The 24,220-nt window shown below is 36.7% G+C and overlaps 1 protein-coding gene across 2 annotated transcripts in view; it reads right to left on the bottom strand.

Moving 5' to 3' along the window:
- Positions 1 to 24,220, bottom strand: part of rims1a (regulating synaptic membrane exocytosis 1a) — a 68,122-nt gene that overhangs the window by 34,996 nt on the left and 8,906 nt on the right. The window contains exons 3-4 of one of the 2 annotated variants that reach the window (XM_026223850.1): positions 9,132 to 9,348; positions 6,538 to 6,552 (exon numbers count right to left, since the gene is read on the bottom strand). In XM_026223850.1, the coding sequence (XP_026079635.1) occupies positions 6,538 to 6,552; positions 9,132 to 9,348 (232 nt within the window). Of the gene's footprint in view, positions 1 to 6,537; positions 6,556 to 9,131; positions 9,349 to 24,220 lie in introns of both variants that reach the window. The other variant, XM_026223851.1, reaches the window with a different exon arrangement.

The raw sequence follows: 24,220 nt of genomic DNA, 5'->3' as shown, positions 1-24,220 counted from the left end.
CTCCTCCAACAACCCAGGAACACTGTACCACACTGCTTCCTCTCAGATCACACATCACTTATGGACAACAAGACAGGAGGAGGCAGCCGGTTTAATCAGGACAAACTGCTTTCAGATGATGTGTGCACAGACAGTAAAACTGCACAAGCGGATTATTAATGCACAGCTTTACAATGTTACCAAATGTGGTAGTTGAGCACTTGCTTTGTAATTCTGTGAGTTTGTTGAGAAATTGTCCAAGAAAATGTCCTTGCAAGAACCATAAGAGCATACGATTCTGAATCTGGGCTGCTAGCAATATCAATTGAAGCTCCTTGCTAAGTGCTTCCCCATAATATTATAGATGTTTTGCCAGTGCTTGTTCTCTATTTTTCATTTATTATTTATTTTCAACAAGCTGATCTTGACATTGTTGCATTACTGATGGAATCTGTTACACTCTAAAAAAAAAGTCTATAAAGATTTATATGAATGATTAATATGTGAATTAATATTTGCATGACATATTGCATTGTGTTGGCATTTACAGTTGAAGGAAATGTCCATAAACTTTACAGATAATTTTCTGGCAGAAAATTGCTGGTATTTTTTCTGCACTTTTACTTACAGTATAGCTTTTACACTGGCAGGCTAACGTTTTCTTTTCTAATCAGACAGATGAAGATGTGGAAATGGCTTTCCAGTTTGTTATCCAACACTCAGAAGAAGAGTATCCGGCGTTCATAAAATGTAAAAAATGACTATAATTTCAGTATTATTAAAAGCATTCCCAGGGGTCTGTGAGAGAAGGACAGAAGGTGTAAAGAAAGAAAAAAGGTCGAAGCCATGAGAGGGTCAGTCTTATCCTCCAAGGTTACACATCAAACTCCTGCAGGTCCAGTGATGGGCTAATTATCAAGCTAATTAACATCTGTTAATGATCAGTAAAGGCCCTGATGCCTGCTGCCACTCTGTCTCTCTGTCCACCAGCATCTCTCTAGCTCTCAGCTTATTTCACCTTCAGATCAAACAATAACTACTCATTCAGCCAAATCTGAATAAATCAACTTCAAATTAATCACCTATATATATATTATATATATATATATATATATATATATATATATATATATATATATATATATATATATATATATATATATATATATATATACACCTATATATATATTTTATTCTCAGAACAGCGCCTGAATATTCTATTGCAATATAATGGCTTTTCAAACACATTAACATAAAGTTAACATCAATATACTGAATATCAACTAGACAATACAGCTGGCACAGTCTACACAATATTTAACTTAAACATCTCAAAAGATTTTTTTTTCAAACAGAAATAACGCTTAATTTTTTTAATAAAAAAATACAATTAAATGAGCAATATTAACACTATTAAAAACTTTTCTAAAATGTGTTTTAGAAAAATCTAAATTTCTAAATTCATATTTCACTTTCTTTAGTGGATTATGCAAAAAAAAGTAATTCTACCGTCTGTGTGCATGTGTGCTTTATGTGTGGGCATGTGTTATCCAATATAAGCGTGTCCTGGATTACACTAAAGCACTCGTCCCTCTTCACCCTTTCAATTCAAGATTAAGAGAATGTAATAGACACTTTTTTCAATTATCTCCTCAAAAGATGTTTTTGTGCGTGTGTGTGTGTACTGTAAAACTGTCAATGCTTTTGTGATAAAAAATAAAAAAATGACACCCAGTCTCAGCTCTTGTGGAACAGTACCTGAATGTCCAGACAAAAGATGTTTGTTGTAAACAAATCTAGAACGCCAGAAGACTCATCATGAAAATCTCTGGCTCTTCTTCACCCAGCGGCACAATCTGCCCATCATAGCTCACTGAAACAAAACTCTTGAACTCAGGCTCTCAATACCTCTCCGCTGATAAATTACTCTCAGTCGAAAATCCGATTCTACGCCTGTTTGTGTGGTTTCTGTGTAAACCACAAGCTACTGAACAAGCTCAACAGCAGTGGATCTGGTGGATCGCAAGAAAAACATATGTCACAGGTCTGTTCTTCTGGAGTAAAAACAGCACTAACAGCAAAAAATTTAATAAAATAAAATAAAAAATCATAGTTAGGATAGTCTAAAAGTTTAGGGTCAGTATATATGTAATTATATTAAATATCTCTACTTGTTAACATCAAAGGTTTTTATCGAAATAATTTTTTTAAAAATACTTTAATAGCATTTTTTTATTCCAGGTTTGCTCCTGAGTTGGGAACCAACTGAAAACCTTTATTATTATTTTTTTTTTTTGAAGTATCCTTTTGTTCACAAAAATGCTACACAACTGCTGAGTTTCTGGCTCTGTTTGACTAGCAGCCGAAGGCCTGTCATTCATCATCAAACTCCGCCTCTTCCTCCATCTTGTTAATATCAATTAATTTCCAAAGCTTGGTCAGATGCGGACAGGCAGGGTTGTCCGCCGCTGTCAGGTCCATGCAAACGGGGTGGATAAATGGAGTGCTTGAGGTCTGTGAGTGGAGGAAAAGGGAGAACGCAGTTCACGCTTCCACCTCCGACAGCTTGATGAATTAGGGCAGCAACAGGCAGAGCTAGACCCATAATTCAGCATGTTATAAATCCCGGATAAGGATGAAATACTGCCACAAAAGACATTACTGTCCATTCAATCTAATGAGCCAGTACATCAGTCCCTGGAGACGCTCACCCATCGGCCCTCTCTCAAAACACCCCTTCACCCGTCCCTCGTACAAGGACCATTCCTATTGTTAAATACTGGATCGATAGTGTAAATAATCTATTTCATCTCCCTGCTGATGTTACAAAACCAACTTTCGGTCTTTCATCACCGAGACATACATCTCATGCTTGACAAGCCATCTGCAGATCAATACGGTGATAAGTTTAGCTCTGCTCCCTCTCCAAACATCAGGCCTTCTCTGAATTAAGCAGATTGATGAGGTCTATGAATACACCGCCTCCCATGGTATCGCCAGATATTTGTGTGTGTGTGTGTGTGTGTCTGTGTGTGCATTTCATTGTCACATTAAACTTGTCTCTGTAGACCTGAACTCAAGTCCAAATCCCCACTGGATCTGTGTCTCGTATTTTAACTGAAGTCCTACATGAGGTCTAACCAAATCCTGTTAAAAAAAAAAATAAATAAATAAAAAAAACCTAAAAACTAGTTAACTAGTTAGTTAACTAAACCTAAAAACATAAAAAATATATATTTACTTGAAATAAATGTTAAATTAAATTAATTTTTTTTTTTTTTGAAATAACTACAACTGGAAATAAACTTAATAAAACTATATATTAAAATATGATTTTTAAAAATTACATTTATTTTAATTAATTTTTGATGATAAAAATAAATAAAATAAATGAAAATTTGAATTATAAAAATAAAAACATTAATTCAAAATAAAAAATAAATAAAGTTCCAAAAGGTATAGAATAATAATTTTTAGGTTCCACAGAGAACCTTTCTCTAAACAGTTCTTATAAAAACCATCTTTTTTAGTGTAAAAATATATTAACAATTTTCTTTTTTAATATCTAAAGAAACTTTTCCACTACAAAGAACTGTCTGTGCAATGAAAAGTTTCCATGGCTGTTAAATGTTCTTCATGGAACCACTGATGTCAATAAAGAGCCTTAATATTTAAGAGTGATACTAAAATAACACTGGTCCTCATCAAAAAAACATTGGTCTAACATCCCTGTCGATAAAATATCCACAAACCAGATGCAAAGGAAGAGGAGAAAGATCAATATTAATCATTTCAGAGTGTCGCTTTGAAGAGGTGGGCAGTGGAATGACACATCGCTGGTGTTTTCCAGTATCACTGAAATTCTGCTGTTAAAAACTACACAGCTCCAAAGCCCAGCCAGGCTGACCATATAGTTTAAAATGGATCTTTGGAAAAGAAAGAAAGAACAAGAGACCGAGTGGAGAGTGTTCTGCCTAGGGAAACGAATCTGACTTAAAAAAAAAAAAACAGCAGCACTCAGAAAGAAAGGCTTGGCTAAAGAAGAAAACAGAGATATTACCAAGAGGCCTAATAATCATTGGGATACTAATCTCTGGATTGCATTTACAGAGATCCTTTTGCAGCACTGAAGTGTATGGCACTGTTCTGATTAACAAATGCAGAGCGATGGGAGAAGACACAGTGCACGTTAACAGTATAGCAGGACAAGCAGGACATGCATTCATCCAACACATTCTCTGGCCCTGATTAACTAGGATCACAAATAAAGGGTGCTATTTTGCTTGTGGAATCTAACATACTGCACTGAATGCGTGCATTGTGGGTGATTTACGAACAAGAACTGTATACATAGGGTAGACATGTCCATATTTAAAGGAGCCTTCTGCATGTGGTAATTGTACTAAAAGTTACATGAAGTGCTCACTGCATACCAGGCACACAATCACACACACACAGACACACAGACAAACAATAAATTAGTTAATTAATTAATTTATATAATATAATAATATACACAAAAAGTGGTCAACAGGCTCATAATTTGATTTTTTTTAAATCAAATATAAGGTAATTTTGTGAAATATTATTACAATTACTTTGTAATACTTTTTTAATTTGATTTTATTTTTTGGGTGTGCATGGATGTATCACCCAAATTACATAATTATTCAGGGAAATCCACAAAAACATGTACTGTATACACATAAACATTTTATAAATCTGGGTGTTATGCAGGTGGCATATATTGTATGAAAAATAAGCCATAAAGAAGCTCACATAACCTAAACATGACAAACAAGACAAAAAAACACAGAAGATGTACTGAAGCGCTTGTACAGTATTGTTCAAAATAATAGCAGTACAATGTGACTAACCAGAATAATCAAGGTTTTTCGTATATTTTTTTATTGCTACGTGGCAAACAAGTTACCAGTAGGTTCAGTAGATTCTCAGAAAACAAATGAGACCCAGCATTCATGATATGCACGCTCTTAAGGCTGTGCAATTGGGCAATTAGTTGAATTAGTTGAAAGGGGTGTGTTCAAAAAAATAGCAGTGTGGCATTCAATCACTGAGGTCATCAATTTTGTGAAGAAACAGGTGTGAATCAGGTGGCCCCTATTTAAGGATGAAGCCAACACTTGTTGAACATGCATTTGAAAGCTGAGGAAAATGGGTCGTTCAAGACATTGTTCAGAAGAACAGCGTACTTTGATTAAAAAGTTGATTAGAGAGGGGGAAACCTATAAAGAGGTGCAAAAAATGATAGGCTGTTCAGCTAAAATGATCTCCAATGCCTTAAAATGGAGAGCAAAACCAGAGAGACGTGGAAGAAAACGGAAGACAACCATCAAAATGGATAGAAGAATAACCAGAATGGCAAAGGCTCAGCCAATGATCACCTCCAGGATGATCAAAGACAGTCTGGAGTTACCTGTAAGTACTGTGACAGTTAGAAGACGTCTGTGTGAAGCTAATCTATTTTCAAGAATCCCCCGCAAAGTCCCTTTGTTAAAAAAAAGGCATGTGCAGAAGAGGTTACAATTTGCCAAAGAACACATCAACTGGCCTAAAGAGAAATGGAGGAACATTTTGTGGACTGATGAGAGTAAAATTGTTCTTTTTGGGTCCAAGGGCCACAGGCAGTTTGTGAGACGACCCCCAAACTCTGAATTCAAGCCACAGTACACAGTGAAGACAGTGAAGCATGGAGGTGCAAGCATCATGATATGGGCATGTTTCTCCTACTATGGTGTTGGGCCTATTTATCGCATACCAGGGATCATGGATCAGTTTGCATATGTTAAAATACTTGAAGAGGTCATGTTGCCCTATGCTGAAGAGGACATGCCCTTGAAATGGTTGTTTCAACAAGACAATGACCCAAAACACACTAGTAAACGGGCAAAGTCTTGGTTCCAAACCAACAAAATTAATGTTATGGAGTGGCCAGCCCAATCTCCAGACCTTAATCCAATTGAGAACTTGTGGGGTGATATCAAAAATGCTGTTTCTGAAGCAAAACCAAGAAATGTGAATGAATTGTGGAATGTTGTTAAAGAATCATGGAGTGGAATAACAGCTGAGAGGTGCCACAAGTTGGTTGACTCCATGCCACACAGATGTCAAGCAGTTTTAAAAAACTGTGGTCATACAACTAAATATTAGTTTAGTGATTCACAGGATTGCTAAATCCCAAAAAAAAAAAAATGTTTGTACAAAATAGTTTTGAGTTTGTACAGTCAAAGGTAGACACTGCTATTTTTTTGAACACACCCCTTTCAACTAATTGCCCAATTGCACAGCCTTAAGAGCGTGCATATCATGAATGCTGGGTCTTGTTTGTTTTCTGACAATCTACTGAACCTACTGGTAACTTGTTTGCCACGTAGCAATAAAAAATATACTAAAAACCTTGATTATTCTGGTTAGTCACATTGTACTGCTATTATTTTGAACAATACTGTATATGTGAATGATGGGAGTGAGGGAAAAAACACTTTCAGATCAGCATTCACACTGCACAGTGACAAAAAGAGAATAGAAAATGCTAACCACTTTGTCCTCTTTCTTCTCCAGCGTCACAGAGAGAAACAGGATGGTGGGTGGGGGAGAAGAACAAGAGAGAGAAGTATGAAATGACAATCAGATATGAAAACAAAAACCATTTAGATGCCTACTGGAATAATAAACACAAAAAACAGCTCTGGACTGGCATTAGCAGCATCAAAAGGTGTCAAAATACAAATTGCATTTTCCACTTGCAAAAGGAAAATGTCTTGGAATGATTTACATTATAATTTGGACAGCTCACAGTAGTGTAAACTTGCAGGTATGTTGCCACCCACAGGGCAAACCTGAGAGGTGCAGGTTGCACTGATATTTACTTTAAGATTTCCCATGAATAATTCCCAGTGGAAATAAAGGTAGTGCATGGGTCACTGAAAACAAGAACATGACTTTTCCTACTGCTTCACTGTCCCATTTTACATTAACTGTTTTTCATAGGTATTTAATGCCATTTAATGAAGAATCCATACAGAGTCACACTGCAGGACACATCATTTTGGAGACGTGTCCATTGGAGTCTGGCATACATATCAACGAGCATGGAGGAAGAGGATTGGTTAACTTCAGATTTCATAGTAAAAACATCATGGTACAGCCAAGTGCCATGTTTCATTCAATTTACTGTATTTAATTACATTTTAATTGCAGTTTGCACTTTTAAATGTGGCTAGTCTGTGTCTGGGAGTTTATTAAATTCCTTTAAAAAAATACTTCGGGCATTCGGAAACAAATGTAATTGTGCATGATTGTGCATTGGTAAAAATAAAGAAAAATCATTAATATTATTACAAATTAAAATTAATTTCATATCAGAATATACTTTAAAATGTAATATATTCCTGTGATGACAAAGCTGAATTTTCAGCAGCCATTACTCCAGTCTTCAGTGTCACACAATCCTTCAGAAATCAATCTTTTATTCTGGCTGGGTATGGATGAAACAATTCTTATTGTTATCAACATTAAAAACAATTGTGCTGCTTAATAATTTGTGAAAACCATGATACTTTTGTTACCGTTTATTCTGCTAAAAAACAAATGTAGTGGTATGAATTGTAAAATGTGCACTGGGTGGGGCATTTGTGATTTTTGTAACAGTTTCAATGAACTATTTCAAGTCTGTTCACTCTGGACCAGCTCAGGCTACTCTCATAGCAATGGACCCATTAAGTGTATTTAGCTACTGTTTCCAGTCTACCAGATTGAGTAGGTGTAGCTCTCTATGTTTAACCTACAGGCATCTAGCGACTCCATTATCAAGACTGCCACTCTCATTAATAGCACACGCCAAAGGGCTCCGAGAAACAACATTCGCTAATTTCAGTGAAACTACCCTCAGGGCAGCACCCATCCACTACCAAACGAAGACTTCACTTCCATTGCATCACATATGGGATTTCTTCTCAGACAGCCTTCTACACTCAACTTCGACAGCCCTATCTGAGCTTTCTCACATCTAAGCCAAAAGTAAACAAGTAAACAAGTGCTGAATGTAAGTAACAATCAGCTTTGGGAGTTACATCAGGGGTTATATCTCAGTACAAAAGCAAAAATCAGATCCTAGCTGTCATAAATTGAATCATAATTTCAGTGGGAAATGTACTTAATAAAAATATGAATATAATGAAATTCAAATTCTGGCTGATGCAGATAAATAAGCAGATAAAACATTTAAGCCAATAAGCAATAAATGGTAGATACATACAAATTATATTTTTTGTCTAAATAAATGAAAAATAAAACACAAAACAAATATTTTAATGTTACTGTTTTTAAAATACTAAAAACATTTTAATGTTCCAACTAAATTTAGCTACAGTATCACAGCATTGTAATGCAAAATTACAAATATGATTAATTTTGAATTTCTGAATTCACTCTGGATGTTAATTTTGACATTTGCTAAAGATTTAATTTAACAGTGTAATTCAATTATTAGCATTTTAAAGATTAACAAAGTGAGCATTTGAATGATGGCAGAGATCATTTAAATGTAAAATAGGGGAAATGAGCATGTACAATTAAATATCCAGTTTCGACAGGCATACACAATAGTTACATTACAAATGGCCTGGCTTCATTGTATAGCTATAAAAATGTACATATTTACTTCCAATGTACAGATGGATACATCTGTAACTAAATCAGTGTGTTATTAATTACATGTCCCCTTATCTCCACCTCCCTGACCTCCCTCCCTACTCTACTGCCTCTGTCGGTGACTCCCTACACTGCACACATTAGGACTGAACACTAATTAGAGCTCTGGACTCAGTGGAAGGAATACAAAGCAGAGGTAAATATCACACTCCAGGAGGTGGGCCACTCTTTCAGGTGCTTCTCTTTGCATGGTACGGCTGCCCCTGTGGAGACTCAGCGCCGACTCGGGCATCCTAGCGTGGGTGTGCGGCAACCCCCCGGTGACCAGCAGCGTCATCTCCTCTGACTAATGCCCAATTAACCTTTCTATCATCTACCCAGGGCACTTCTCTCCCTTTCCCTGCTTAAATGTGTGCAGATGCAGGTCAAGGAATCATGAAAAGTGGTCTGGCCATTCACACGATGTAGGTGGTACTCACATTATTGGAACGCAGAGAGACCCTTCCCCCACAGCGGGCACAGAACTTAGTCTGGCAGTAGGAGCACAGGTTTCCGCAGCCATCAGCAAACTTGGTCTTGTTGCAGATGCCACAGGTGGGGGCGTCATCCTTGTGTTGGCCCTGCTGCCTCTGTTGGGGGGGCTCCGGCCCAATCCGCCTCACCTGCTCCTTGTAGTTGGCAAACTGCTGGTGCAAACTGAAAAGGGAGAGGGGACAGAGAAAGAGAAAGAGGACATTAAAGGGGGGGTGAAATTCTATTTCATGCATACTGAGTTTTTTACACTGTTAAAGAATTGGATTCCCATGCTAAACATGGACAAAGTTTCAAAAATTAAGTTGTACGTTTGAAGGAGTATTTCTGTTCCAAAAATACTCCTTCCGGTTTGTCACAAGTTTCGGAAAGTTTTTTTCGAGTATGGCTCTGTGTGACGTTAGATGGAGCGGAATTTCCTTATATGGGTCCTACAGGCACTTCTGCCAGAAGAGCGCGCGCTCCCGTATAGCAGAGCAATGAGAGCACAACAGACTTCACTGATCAGAGCGAGAGCGTCGCGAAATGTCACAAAAGGAGTGTGTTTTTGGTTGCCAGGGCAAGACAACCCTGCACAGATTACCAAAGAAAAAACAGCATTAAGGGACCAGTGGATGGAGTTTATTTTTACAGAGCATGAATGGAGTTGTGCAAGTGTTTGTGTTTGTTCCCTGCATTTCTAAAATGCTTGTTTTACAAACAAAGCCCAGTTTGATGACGGATTTGCGTATCGTTTATTTCTTAAGGATGATGCAATCCCAACGAAAAAGGTTCATGATTGTGTGCTGGAACCACAGGCGGTGAGAAAAACTGCTTCAAATATCTCTGCCTCCTTGTTAGTGCGTCCGCCTCCCATCGGAGACCCGTGTTCGAGCCCTGCTCGGAGCGAGTCCTTGCTGCTGCTGCTCTCGTTCAGTTTCAGCCTTCACAGCTGTCACAGCTTCCAAACGCTGTCAACGCAACTGGCGCTCGTGATTCTTTAGCTCCGCCCACACGTCACGCCTCTAGGCGCTCGTGTTTTTCCGGGAAAAATCGGTACAGACTATCTTTCTCTTATGAATATGATAAAACTAAATACTTTTTGGAGTTATGAAGGATGCAGTACTACTCTATAGGTACTCAAGATTAACAGGATATTGAGTGAAAACGAGCATTTCACCCCCCTTTAAAAAAATTTGGTTCAAATCCAATAGTCACCAATGAAACATTTTACCTAATAGCTTCCCAATCTTATGAGTAAATTTAACATCAAATCCCTCAATTTGTAAACAAGTAAATGTAACATTTAGGGCTGGGCGATATGGCCTAAAAATAAAATCTCATAATTTATTTTATTTAATTCGATTTCCGATTTTTTTTCCGATTTTCCCCCCTAATTGCTTAAGGAAAGCAATTAGTACAAACAGCAGACAACTCAAAGCACATTTTGCTTTTATTTGATCAAAAATAGGGCTGCTCCGATCACGATTGGGCGATCGTAAATGCGCATCTCGTCAGTAAAGCCGGTTTTCTAATCAGCGGTAAATTCCCTCAGGTGCGTGATTTCACATAGAGCAGCTGTTACTACACAGAACCGTTTGTTAACAGAGAAGATGCGCAAATAAACGCTGAGAATGAAGTGGATTTGCACATCTTCTCAGTTATGGCTCCTTGTAGTAACAACTGCTCGATGTGAAATCACGCACCTGAGGGAATTTACCGCTGATTAGAAAACCGGCTTTTCTGACGAGATGCGCATTAACGATCTGCCGATCGTGATCGGAGCAGCCCTAATCAAAAGCAAGACAAATGTAACCCCCATTTTCATATTCGGCTGGTGCTGTTGCTTTTGACTGCGATGGGCTTTAGGCAGCGTGGGGTCTCTTGCTCCACGTCTGTCGCAGCAAACCCATACCAGTTCCAAACAACAGATGATTTTATTCCTTTCTTGGGAACAAACTTCCAACTCTCGCCGGTAGCCATGTTGTCACTTTCTGTTTGGTGTGTGCTATGATGTTGTTGTTGTCGCTTGCCATACTGCCCTGTGAAACTAACGCTACGGAAGCTCCGGGGAGCCATAATTGCACCATTACACAAAAACTCGATTTACTTATTTTTTAAATCGCCTGTAACAAAAAATTCGAATTAATTCATTCAATTGATTTTTCGCCCAGGCCTAGTAACATTTTAACCCAATAATCCATGAAAATAATAATTTGACTTTTTTGTGTGACATTTCAATTAAATAATCCTTTAAATTCCTCACCTTGTAAAATTTGTAACATTTTAACCCAATAATCCCTCAAATTAATGATTTAACTTTTTTACCTAATAACCCTCAATATTTAACAGCAAATAACTTTTTAACATAAAAATCCCTACATTTGAATATTTTACAAGCAATTTTCATAAGCATATACCATTTTTATCGATCATTTACCAATAAATATGACATATAAGAAACATCTTGACTTGACCTGATACTCTAATTTAATTTTACCCCTTAAAATGACTCATATTTATTCAGATTAACTCTCAATATTATTATTTTTTTCCTAACAACTGACCAATTGTCTCAGTAAATTCAATGGTTACCCTGTTTTCTCAAAAACCTAAAACAAATCATCTCACAGAACAGAACCAAAGAATATAGCCCTAACCATGTACACATGACCAAATCTCAACTACAACTTTAAGGTATGTATTTACTTGGAAAATATGTTGCTAATAAGCACTTATTCTGAAGCTATCGCAGTAACTGAATACAGTATCATGATATTTCAGAGGACAGAGATATCAAAATAAGCTAAACAACTGTTTCACAAACTGCATGTAAATGGAAACACGACCAAACCTCACATTTCATTCACTCTCTTTCACTCCAGCTCAATCTCAGTCTTTCTTTCAGTATATTGTTCTTTTCACCACATAGATGAAGAATGCTTTAAGACTACATGAACATCCTCCAATAGAGTTCCAAACAAACCAGTGACTTCTAAACAAAATCATGACACATACAACCCATTCCCAGCATTTTCCCCTGTCTAAACAGCACTGAGGTCTCAAGCATGAATCTATCCAGAGCTTTACTTACGCTAAAGGGGTCTTGCTCACTGACTCCTCCGCCATGACGAAATCATGTGACGTATATTAAAATAAGCAACCTACATATAGAGTTAAAAGAATATGCTACCTATGGAACGTGATGAAAGTGCGACCATCCATGCAGAACGTGCCCCAGAGAAAGACATCCAGATGATCTGAACTCCTGTCCCAGTCCTAACCCCTGTCTACCTCCCCGTGCACCCCTACTGCTCTCCTGTTCCCCAACACCGTCACCGCAGTGAACATCCTCTGGGTCAAAGAGAAACGTAAAGAACAAGCTCCAGCACAGGAGTGACAAGACACTACAACTAAAAAATGAAATCGGTTGCTTTTACACAGACTTAAGAGTTCAATACAATGCAATACAATACATTTAGGCTATTATAGTTTATTTATTATAACTTGTTTTTGGTATAAAAAGGAGAAATTTACAATTACACAAAAAGTGCAAAAACAAAGAATTACAGATGTAAAAAAAAACAATTCTATAATTAAATTACAAATATGTGGGAAATATTTATAAAAATGTCACATTTTTTTCACCATCATTTAAGATTGTAATATTCTTAATAACTGAGAACTACAGAAAGTCAGATATATTTTTATTTATTTATTTGAATAATATTATATTTTATCCAGTTTAGCTGGATTATCATTTCCGAAATGTTGTAAAATTTTGAAATATCCATCCATTCATCTTAAGGGCTATTTTTAATGGAATGATCAATTACTAAAACACTAGACACAAATTATATACAAATAACAGGCTTTCAATAATATTACAGTACAAGCTCAGATAAGTTAGTGTTACATTTCACAAGAAATGTTTGAATTTATACTGAAAATTCACAAAGCAGATAGCACAGATACAGCATTGAGATCTCTTGTGAAACTCTAAAGCTAATATTTTAATTAATTCTTTGGATTGGAAAAACAAATGAATTATTACATTGATATTTTTTGGGGGTTAAGTGTGAATGGAAAAAGGCACATTGTAATTCCAAAAGGCTTGAAATAGGATCCCAATTGCAATCAAAAAAAGTAAAGCACGTTGAATTAAGCATGCACTGTTGTCATCTCAATATTAAAATGTAACATTCACCTTTCAACCTTTCAGAACACAATGACCTTTAGTGACAGTAGCGCCAATGAACAACAGCGCACAAAGTCAACGCTGAAATGAAATGCACTACAAAAACCTTTCAACATTTTATGAAAAACATGAGAAAGGCACTGTAAAAGAACATGTGAATGTGCTTTGTACTTTGAGCCGGAAACGATATTCAAGAAAGCAGCCCAGGCTTGCCATAATTGAGACAGCACATAAAACAAAGACCCAAAAGTGAAGCACAAGGTTATACGAAAGTGAACCACAGCTTTACTTTACTTGCACAAACCCTCTTCCCCATCACAAATCATTTGCTTCTTTCTCTCTCCCTCTCTCCCTCTCATCCAGGAATAGATGTAAACCTTTTGTGAAATGCAAATCAGGCACAGAGTCTGCAAGAAACGGCGAGCAATTCACACAGGACTCCTGTATTAGCATAGAACTTGGTGTAATTAAGGTATGAGGAAGCTCTAATTAATGTGGTAAAGTGTGGGGACACGGAGGAGAGCCGGTGTGGAGATGCATGAGGTGGGATGCGATTTTACTCCGTTCGCCCCTGCTTCATGACAGCTGGTCTCAGTGGCTCCTGATGTCGTCGGGCGAGCACATGGAAACGTCCATGATTAAACAGCTGTCAGCAGTCGCCCGTATAACGCACACCATGACAGGAGCCACAACTGTAACTCATTGGCTGTGCGCAGCGTTCCTGCGGAGGCTTTGGTCGGGTCTACACGCTGGCCCATTTATCATGTCCGCTAGGCCCCATGGCTCCCTAACATGGGCATAAATCCAGCCTATCTGTGCCAGGATGTTGTATGAAAGGACAGACGAGGGACAGAGATGTAGTGAAAGTACTGCTGAAGTTGAGTCAGTGTAAATTCAACATCATTCACAGTGAATCCCGGGACAAACGTGCGTTTATGAGGGAACAGAGCACGTTGGCAGCCTGTGATGGAGCAATAAATGCAGCTCACAGGCACTAGCAGCTCCATTCATCCTCTAACACAAGACAACAAATCTGAACACCACTCACAGGACATTTATGCTGTGTTCAACAGGAAAAACAGCTTGACGCAAAAATGCCAATAAAGAAGCAGGTATTTTATATACAGCGGTGGCCAAAATTAGAAGAACATTATTATTTTCATCAGCTAAAAAAATGTTTGCTGAAACGTGTCAGTGGGAAATATTAGTTTACATTTCCAAACAGAAATTTTGCCATTAATTGTAATAGTCCAGGGAGAATGTGTTAGACATGTGCTAGACTGAGACAGACTCAGTCTAGAAGAACCGTGGCAAAATCTTCAAGATGCTTCAAGAAACCTTCCTGCAAAGCTATTACATGTTGTAAAATGAGGATACTATATCCTGTATATCCAAAAATAATGTAATAAATATTATTTCTTTATCAATAAACTTCTACTAACTAAATGAAATCAACATTTGATCTGACCATCCTTTGCATTAAAAGCAGCTTTTGCCCTAGGTGCAATGTCATTCCAGACAGACTGATGAAGCTGAGATCAGATCTCTGTGTGGAGCACCAGCTGTTGTCAGACTCCTTGTGCAAACAAAAATCTCACTGGATTATTACAATTAATGGCAAAATTAATGTTTGGAAATGTAAACTGGTATTTCCTACTGACACATTACAGCAAAAATAGAAATAGTGAAGATACTAGTGTTCTAATAATTTCGGCCACCACTGTATATATTTACACTACTACTATTCAAAAATATGTAAAAAAAAACAAACAAAAAAAATGTTTATGTTTTAGAAAGAATTCTCTTATGCTCACCAAGGCATTTATTTGAAATGATTTATTTTTTTGTAGGAAATAAAAAATAGTCATATTGAAAATATTATTAAAACTAGTATTAAATTATTTATTATTATTAAAATAACTTTTTTCTATATTAAAACATGAAAACAATTTAGAATTGTAAAATACATTTTTGAAAAAGCTGAATTTTTAGGAGCCATTATTGAAAACAGTTGTCCCACTTAATATTTTTGTGGAAACGGTATTACCTTTAATAAGACATCTTCAATGAATTACAGTATAAAAATCTTTATTTTAATGTGTCCTTGCTGAAAAAAAGTATGAATTTATTTTTTATAGATTTTTTTAACAATTCAATGTGAAAAAAAACGTCCATTTCTTCTACAATGTAATTTATTTTTTACAGAAAAAGAAAGAAAGAAAAAAAAACACACATTTAAGATTGTATTGTTAATTAATGCCTTGCCTTAAATGAGTTCTGCTGGATAACCAGAGCACCATAACACTAAACATGTCTGGAGATCAATTTCTTATATATCTTATATTGATATAACTATATATATATATATATATATATATATATATATATATATATATATATATATATATATATATATATATATATATACTGTATGAACACAAAAAAAACAAAATATATATTAAGAATTATAAAAAAATATAAAATATTATACTTATAAAAAATTTTATAAAAGCTATTTTAAATATCTATTTTTTTATTAGATTACTGTTTGCCTATCAATAAACAGTGCATTATAGCAACATAAGAGCTCATGCATTTCTCCTGTATAGCATGGAAAAACATTCACTACTATCTATAACCTAAAGTGGAAAAACAGTATTCCTCCTCTTAACATTTTCTTGAATAACAAACAGGGCAGCACGTTATGCTGCCAGGCAAACTCACATACCTTAAGTACCTATGAGAAAGAAATAGTCTCATTACTATTGATAAAAATGGGCTAAATTTAGCCTCTTAAATGAACGCAGCACTTTCACTCTATTGGTTCGATGAATTTAAAGGCCTCTTATGATATGGCAGCTTCTCATGTTTTGCATTAAACAGCTGTTTAACTGCATTTTTTAAAAGGCTTCGCTTATAAATCTAGCAAAGGGTGACTTCCACTTCTCACAAGGGGAACAAAGTCACTGAGGCCAAACTGGAATGATTTATCCCATCACCTGGAGATCAATGTTTGAAAGTGTGCGGAAATCCATCAAAGTACACTGTGTGAAAGCATCAGGAACATAGTGAGAAAATCACTCCCTTCCAATTTAGAAATTAAGCCTCCCCTCCAGATAGTAGCAGCTCAATGCATGATTGATTTCTGCAGACAGACACCTTAAAATAAATGGGGTTCAACTGAACCGAATTATTTGGGCTTTTGGTTTTGCTGTGCTTAATAACAAACAATGCTTCTGTTGGGCCCCGTGAGGGTTTAAAAAGTGGAAAATCCATTTAGAAAGTAGAATAAAACAAATTTTAGTCCATTTTTTAAATGTCAATAATTTATAAGGTTTTGTCATGTTTAGAGATGTACTAATACTGAAATTCTATAGGTGATACAATAATGCAATAATCCTTTAGTTTATATGGCTGACATTCGTTAAATGCCCAGTATAAAAAATTTATAACATTATATTATATACATTAAACTTTATATTTTGTACAGAATGAAAAAAATGGATATTCATTTAAAGCGTTGCTGATTACTTTTATCAGCACTATTAAATTGTTAGTGTTTTTAAAGATTGACATTAAATAAGCATTACACAATGACAAAGGTAATCTAAATGTAACAAATAAAGGGAAATAAGCATGTACAATTAATCAATATACCATATATCAACAGCTAACAATAAATTACAAACTAATCTGAAAACCAGACTGCTATTTATATTATGTGCATCCAGGCCCTGATTGGGACTCATTTTCAGCCCTGGAGTTTCATGCCTTGGACCGGCCCACTTTTTATTTTGAGCAACTTGCATGACGTGTTGGGGGCGGGGCCAGGGAGTCAACAGATAATCACGTCATCATTATCTTGCAGGCTGCACTCTGTGAGAAAATATTAAATAAAAAATTGTGGGAAGGTGATACAATTATAAATAAAAAGAGTGGGGCTGTGGTAAAAAAAAAAATCATTCACCTAATTGATTGCCTTGTTGGTTAAACTAGAATGTTAGTTTTTAATAAAAAATGTATAATTTTGCATAAAAAATAAGATTCTTTTAAGCTAAAAGTCATCATTTCTACAAATTGTTTTATAGCACTGACTTCCTCCTCACAGTTTGCTACCACTCTGTCTCATACTGCTTAAATATCCGGTTTTGACAATTTTCCAGACAACCCCGTGGATGCTCAAGGTCCGGCCTCAATGTGTCTGTTGGCTCCGGTTCTTCAGCACTGGCTCTAGTACAGTTTGCTATTATTTGTAGTCAGTCAGGCACTGAGGCTGCGGATGGGGGTTGCCATCCTCTGAGTGGCACCATATGGTACCATGAGCAATGCCATGGCTGAGTTCTGCCTCCACCGGAACTTCCCCACTGTGGAGAGTGTTGACAGCACTGCCCCCTGCTAACCCCACGGACCAGCCATGTGGCAAGGCTACGGTGCCGTATCCCTCCCACATCCCTCCTCTCACTCTCAGCACTTTCAATAGCATTGTGTCTCCTCCTTTTTTGTTTCACACACTTTCAGCTGTGCTTTCTGAAAATAACCAGATTTTAACTAGTTTTCTCTCTTAAGTGTTCCAGCGAAACACACACACAAGCATATATGAGCAAGACCTCTCCTGTTCTCGCTCACAGTCAGTTTTGAGTACTTGACTGTGCTGTTCTTGAACCTTTAACATCTCACTCTTTCATGTTTAGATTTATGCATCATGTTTCATTGTTTTCTCTTGAGGACAAAATTTGCCTATGGTGACTATGGGTTGATTTGAATAAAAAAGCTTACATTTCTCTTAGTGCCATATAAAGGTCACATTACAACTGTCTTGAAACTACTTGAAATTATTTGCTATTCTTCAAGTATCTTTTATGTATAGATTTTATTGTTTTATTATATTGATTTTATCCTATTTCATTTTAGACATAGACGTTCAATCTTAAAAACTGAAACTCTATAACAAATGAAAAAAAATATTGTGGCAATGATGGACTGTGATCATCTAAACAAAAAATGACATTATTTATAAAAAAAAATTTTTTTAAATAAATAAATAATCAGTTCATAAAACTAATTTCCAACAAGGCCCTCAATTCTGCCATTATTTGGTTATCTTTGAGACACAAAAGTGTCAGTGAACACCATGCTTGTAATAAAATGTGAGTGATATATTTAATTTCCAAGCAAGCTGTAATTAGATTTTGCCACTTTATTTAAAAAAAAAAAAATTAAATGTAATTTCCAACACAGAACACTATTAAATACCATAATAAAAAATAAATAATAAAAAATAAACTAGTTTAATTGTGTCATTTTTTTTTTTTTTATCTTAATGAACTATTCTCCTGTCATGCATATTCTGTAGGGGACATTAATAGTGGGCAAATTAAATGTACTAATTATCTGTATCAAGTTTTATGGGTGTTTTGAGTTACTAATTGCATTGTGTGTATTAAGGTTAAAGGTAATGTCTGTAAATTTTACAGAAAATGCACTGGTAATTTCTGCCAAAACATTATACATTTCCCTTCATTTATTTTCTTGAAAAGTATTGAAGTATAGTCCTCCCATATATAATGATAATGAAATATTAATATATAGCCTACTACAAGGGGAAAAGTTGTTTACAATTTACAATATATAGGCTCACTAATGAAATTAAAAACATAAAAAGATTATATCATAAGACTATGAAGATCTACTAAAGCCATCATATGTAACACACATAAAAAGACACTTTTCGGACACAAATCCAAATCACCAGCTCCAGAGCATTATGAAATATCAGAGTCTCAATCACACACCCAGTGGAGATACTAGATGGCACAGAAGACAGAGAAGGTCACGTGACAAAAATGATAAGCACACAGAGGAGTGTTGTGCACGTCACGCGACCAGCCGCTGCCTCCCATAGGACAGGTAGAGAGAAGCAAGTGTACAGCGGTGTCCTCATTATGTCAAACTGGAGATGAGTTGGGGGAGAGATGTTATGTCCTCTCTTAAAGGATTAGTTCACTTTCAAATGAAAATTTCCTGATAATTTACTCACCCCCATGTCATCCAAGATGTTTGCGTCCTTCTTTCATCAGTTCGGAAAGAAATTAAGGTCACAGACTCAGTCAGTGTTTATAAATGTGGAGAAGGAGGACTATTCAAAAGTTGTTGTATGTTCAATGACACATATAAAGAAAAATTGTAACAGTGTTTGACTTTTGCACATTCGTCTAGTAAACACTGAGTCGGTGCTTCCGCTTACGTCACGTGTGACCTTTTCAACAAAAGTATGCATTAAGTGAAGTCATGGACATGCATCGCAGAGCAGTGCAAAGCCAGCATTTTGTCTAAAAAAAGAATATACTTTTTTATTTTTATTTTTATGTCCGATCATTTCACTAGATAAGATCATTATTCCTCATCTGGTATCATGTAGAGCCCTTTGAAGCTCCCTTGAAACTGTCATTTTGATCTTCAACCATTTGGTAGCTGTTGAAGTCAACTATAAGGAGAATAATCCTGGAATGTTTTCATCAAAAACCTTAATTTCTCTTTGACTGAAGAAGGAAAGATGTAAACATCTTGGAAGACATAGGGGGTGAGTAAATTATCACGAAATTTCAATTTGAAAGTAACCTAATTCCATACGGCTCCAGTAACACTAACTTCTGGTAAGCCAGGCAAATATAATAGTATTCTTTCCTTCACCCTCTTGTCTTTTGGTCATTTGCATTTTCTTTTTTTTTTTCATAAGGAAGTTTCCAATCCCCCGCACAGATTTCCCTAATGGGGTTCCTTTCTAGCCCTTTGTAACTTAGAGCTTTTTGCTGTCAAGAGCCTCTACTGTGAGCGAGTGGAAATCCACAGCTGTTACATGAATACAGAACTGTGATATTTAAAGGGATAGTTCACAATGAAAACTCTGCCATTACTTATTCATCCTCATGTCATTCCACACCCATAAGAATTTTTTTTATTTTTATTTATTTTTTTTGCAATAAAAGGAGACATTTTGAAGGCCTTGCTGATCACTTTTTTCTTTTTTTTATGCAATTACCATGAATAGGAACAAGAACAGTTTTAAAATTTAAAAAAGACACAAAATGCATAAAATATTTTTTTTTGCTTCATTTTTAAGTTGTAAAAGCTCCATGGCCAAATTTTGCAAGTTTTTGGAACAAGGCAACAATTACAATTCTGCGCTACATTTTGGTCAAAAATGAGTTATTGTCATTTTCATGACATTCACGGCATCCTTTGTTATGTGACAAAACATCTTATCTGAAATTTGTGTCGTTTTGGAGAAAAATGGCAGTTGTTTGTACAGTAACTACTTAGGCTGGATGACAGGATAACTTTTAAGTCATTTTTCTCAGTTCTGCACTCTGCATAGTTACTGCCTTTTTGCTTTGTAGGGCAGAATTGCTTACAAATTATTCAATTCAAAAATGTGTTATTTTCTTTACCAAAAAAAAAAAAAAAACAGATACAGAAAAAGGTTGGAGCAAAACTTCACAACTTAACTTTGGATGGACTTCCTAAACAGCTTACAGTTCAGGCCATTTCATTTACAGCTGAGCCGAGTGGAGGAACTGTACAATGCCACCAGGACAATTTCCCAGAACCCCCTGGTGATGGTAGCAAGTCTGTGCCGATTAGACAGCATCCCTAATAATAAATGGAGTGGAGCTTTAAATTCACATGCAAGAGACATAGAGTGAGAAATAAAGATATGGTAATATTTTTACCAGGGGTTACAGTAAATGCAGTTATGAATGTGAACTTGAGAGCTTGTACTCGACAAAGACAGAAAATAATAAGTGAAAAGGGGAGACAGAAATAAATGTGTGAGCTAAGTAGGGTTTACTGAGCCATCTACTCAAGTGGCCACTCTCCTGTCAATAATCCAACTCATTACTTTTTCCCCTTAAACAGTCTCAGTGACACTCGCATTAGCTTTGACCGGCTAGTGTTTCAGTTAACAAACCTCATGAAAACACTTAATAAACCTGTCGGCCTTTAAAGCCCACCGGCAAAATAGAGACCTGTCGTTAATTAGGGTCTTACATGAGATGATGATGATGTCTATTTTTACCCTGCTGTGAATTACCCATTTACAAACAGATTAGAGTGGGTGGGAGGAGGAAGGGAGGTGTGAGATTGAGGGATGCGGGGGGAGAGAAGTGGGAAGAAAGAAACAGATGGAGAATATATGCAGTAGCTGTTGCAGTGGAGTGGTGGATGCTGGGATCTGCTGATAAAGGTGTACATATGGCCTAGCTGTGCATCTACACAGGACCAACACAGCCCAGTGGAAGCTCAGCATTAAACACACACCAGGCTATACACATGATGCTAAACACACACATATACATACACATGTAAACACAAGCTGTGCAAATACACACAAATGCACATGAAGCACCAGTTGGCATTATAAAAATCAGACAGCAGCCAGTTTGAGTGGAACCCATGCCAGCAAGCACACACACACACACACACACAATAAAGTCCAGCCATTTACACTGGACCATATCTGAGCAATTCCACATTTCAATAAACAAGACGTTTATATTGAATAACTTATGTTCAAAATTAATGACAGATAGTTTTGTACACTGAACAAAAATTATAAATGCAACACTTTTGTTTTTGCCCCCATTTTTCATGAGCTGAACTCAAAGACCTAAGACTTTTTCTATGTACACAAAAGGCCTATTTCTCTCAAATATTGTTCACCAATCTGTCTAAATCTGTGTTAGTGAGCACTTCTCCTTTGCCGAGATAATCCATCCACCTCACAGGTGTGGCATATCAAGATGCTGATTAGGTAGCATGATTATTGCACAGGTGTGCCTTAGGCTGGCCACAATAAAAGGTGACTCTAAAACGTACAGTTTTATCAGAGAGCACAATGCAACATATGTCGCAAGTTTTGAGGGAGCATATTGGCTTGCTGACTGCAGGAATAGCTGTTGCCGTGAACTGAATGTTAATTTCTCTACCATAAGCCGTCTCCAAAGGCGTTTCAGAGAATTTGGCAGTACATCCAACCGGCCTCACAACCACAAACTACGTGTAACAACACCAGCCCAGGACCTCCGCATCCAGCAGCTTCACCTCCAAGATCATCTGAGACTAGCCACCCGGACAACTGCTGCAACAAAAGGTTTGCATAACCAAATAATTTCTGCACAAACTGTCAGAAACCATCTCAGGGAAGCTCATCTAAATGCTCGTTGTCCTCATCGGGGTCTCAACCTTACTGCAGTTCGTCGTCATAACCGACTTGAGTGGGCAAATGCTCACATTCGATGGTGTCTGGCCCTTTGGAGAGGTCTTATCTTCACGGATGAATCCCGGTTTTCACTGTACAGGGCAGATGGCAGACACCGTGTATTAGTGATGCACAAATCAGGTTTTTTTCCAACTGGTGGGTCCCACTTTTATGAAATTATTTGGCCTGCCCCGCAAATTAAGTAAAATGTCTTTACCCGAGGTCCACAGGTTTTGAAACGAACCGTGCATCGGGGACATCACACAAGTTACATTGCTATGTAGGACTTCGTATTGTAACCTTATCAAAGTACCTTAGAAAACATGAAAATAGATATTCCAAATATTTAATAGGGAATTGCATGCAACATACATGGTTTTTTTTTTATTTTGTTTTTAATGACCAGCCCCAACCTGCCCCAGCAAATAAATTGACAATTTCTCTACCCGCCCCAACCCAACCCATGGGTTATGAGACAACCCGCGCATCACTAGTGTGTATGGCGTCATGTGGGTGAGTGGTTTGCTGATGTCAATGTTGTTGATCAAGTGGCCCATGGTGGCAGTGGGGTTATGGTATGGGCAGATATGGACAACGAATTCAAGTGCATTTTATTGATGGCATTTTGAATGCACAGAGATACTGTGACAAGATCCTGAGGGCCATTGTTGTGCCATTCATCCACGACCATCACTTCATGCAAAGGGTCAGGAAAATAATTTAAAGGGGTCATGAATTGAGAAATCTAAATTTGCATGATTTATATATAAGAGGTCATTGTACTATAATCTAAGATCAACGCCTGGTTCTACATCGCTGCCTGTTTAGCCCCACCCACCAATTTGCACATGTAGTGTATATAACAAAAGAGGAGAACACAGGATTACCCAGAAATCAGAAGACAGAGATGTCTCCGAACAAAACAAGATGCTATGGAGTGCCAAATTGTGGAAAGACAGTCCGTTTGTATCCCAACATGAGGAAAGAGTAGATTAACTTTATTTTTTAATGAAGATTCAGACTGCTTCAGTAAGAACTCCGTCCTTTGTTCACTTCATTTTACCACAGAGCCGTTTACAAACAAGACACAATTCAACACAGGATTCTCAGAAAGATTGAAACTAAAAGACGATGTTGTGCCGACTATATTGGATCCCATTGTAATGTCGCAACATACAAGTGTGAGTTACTATTTTTATTACGTGCTCACAATTGCTTTATCTTTTATTATTACAGATTATTTGATATGTACTGAGTGTCTATGTGATTTTGACCTAAATCGTTGCATCTTCCATCTATGAAGAATGTACACTGGCAAACAAACATGACTCTTAGCCAAGAGCGCGCTGATGGGGGGGGGGGGGGGGTTAAAAACAGAACAGAAAATACCCTATTACTTCTAAATGATGTTTTTTTGACGTAAGAATCTTGATAACATTATAAGGGGACCTCAGAGAACAGTACAAAATACAAAAATAACCCCTTCATAACCCCTTTAAATATATTGTGATTTAACATTACAGAATTGTCTGCTGGCACAGCAGTTCTGATTTTTACTAGCCCTTTTACAAATATAAAAAATATAATAATTTTAAGTAACA

This window comes from Carassius auratus, chromosome 38 (assembly GCF_003368295.1).
Source record: "Carassius auratus strain Wakin chromosome 38, ASM336829v1, whole genome shotgun sequence".
NCBI lineage: Eukaryota > Metazoa > Chordata > Actinopteri > Cypriniformes > Cyprinidae > Carassius > Carassius auratus.
Note: the sequence above shows the minus strand (reverse complement) of the source record. Positions and strands in the feature narration are given on the sequence as shown.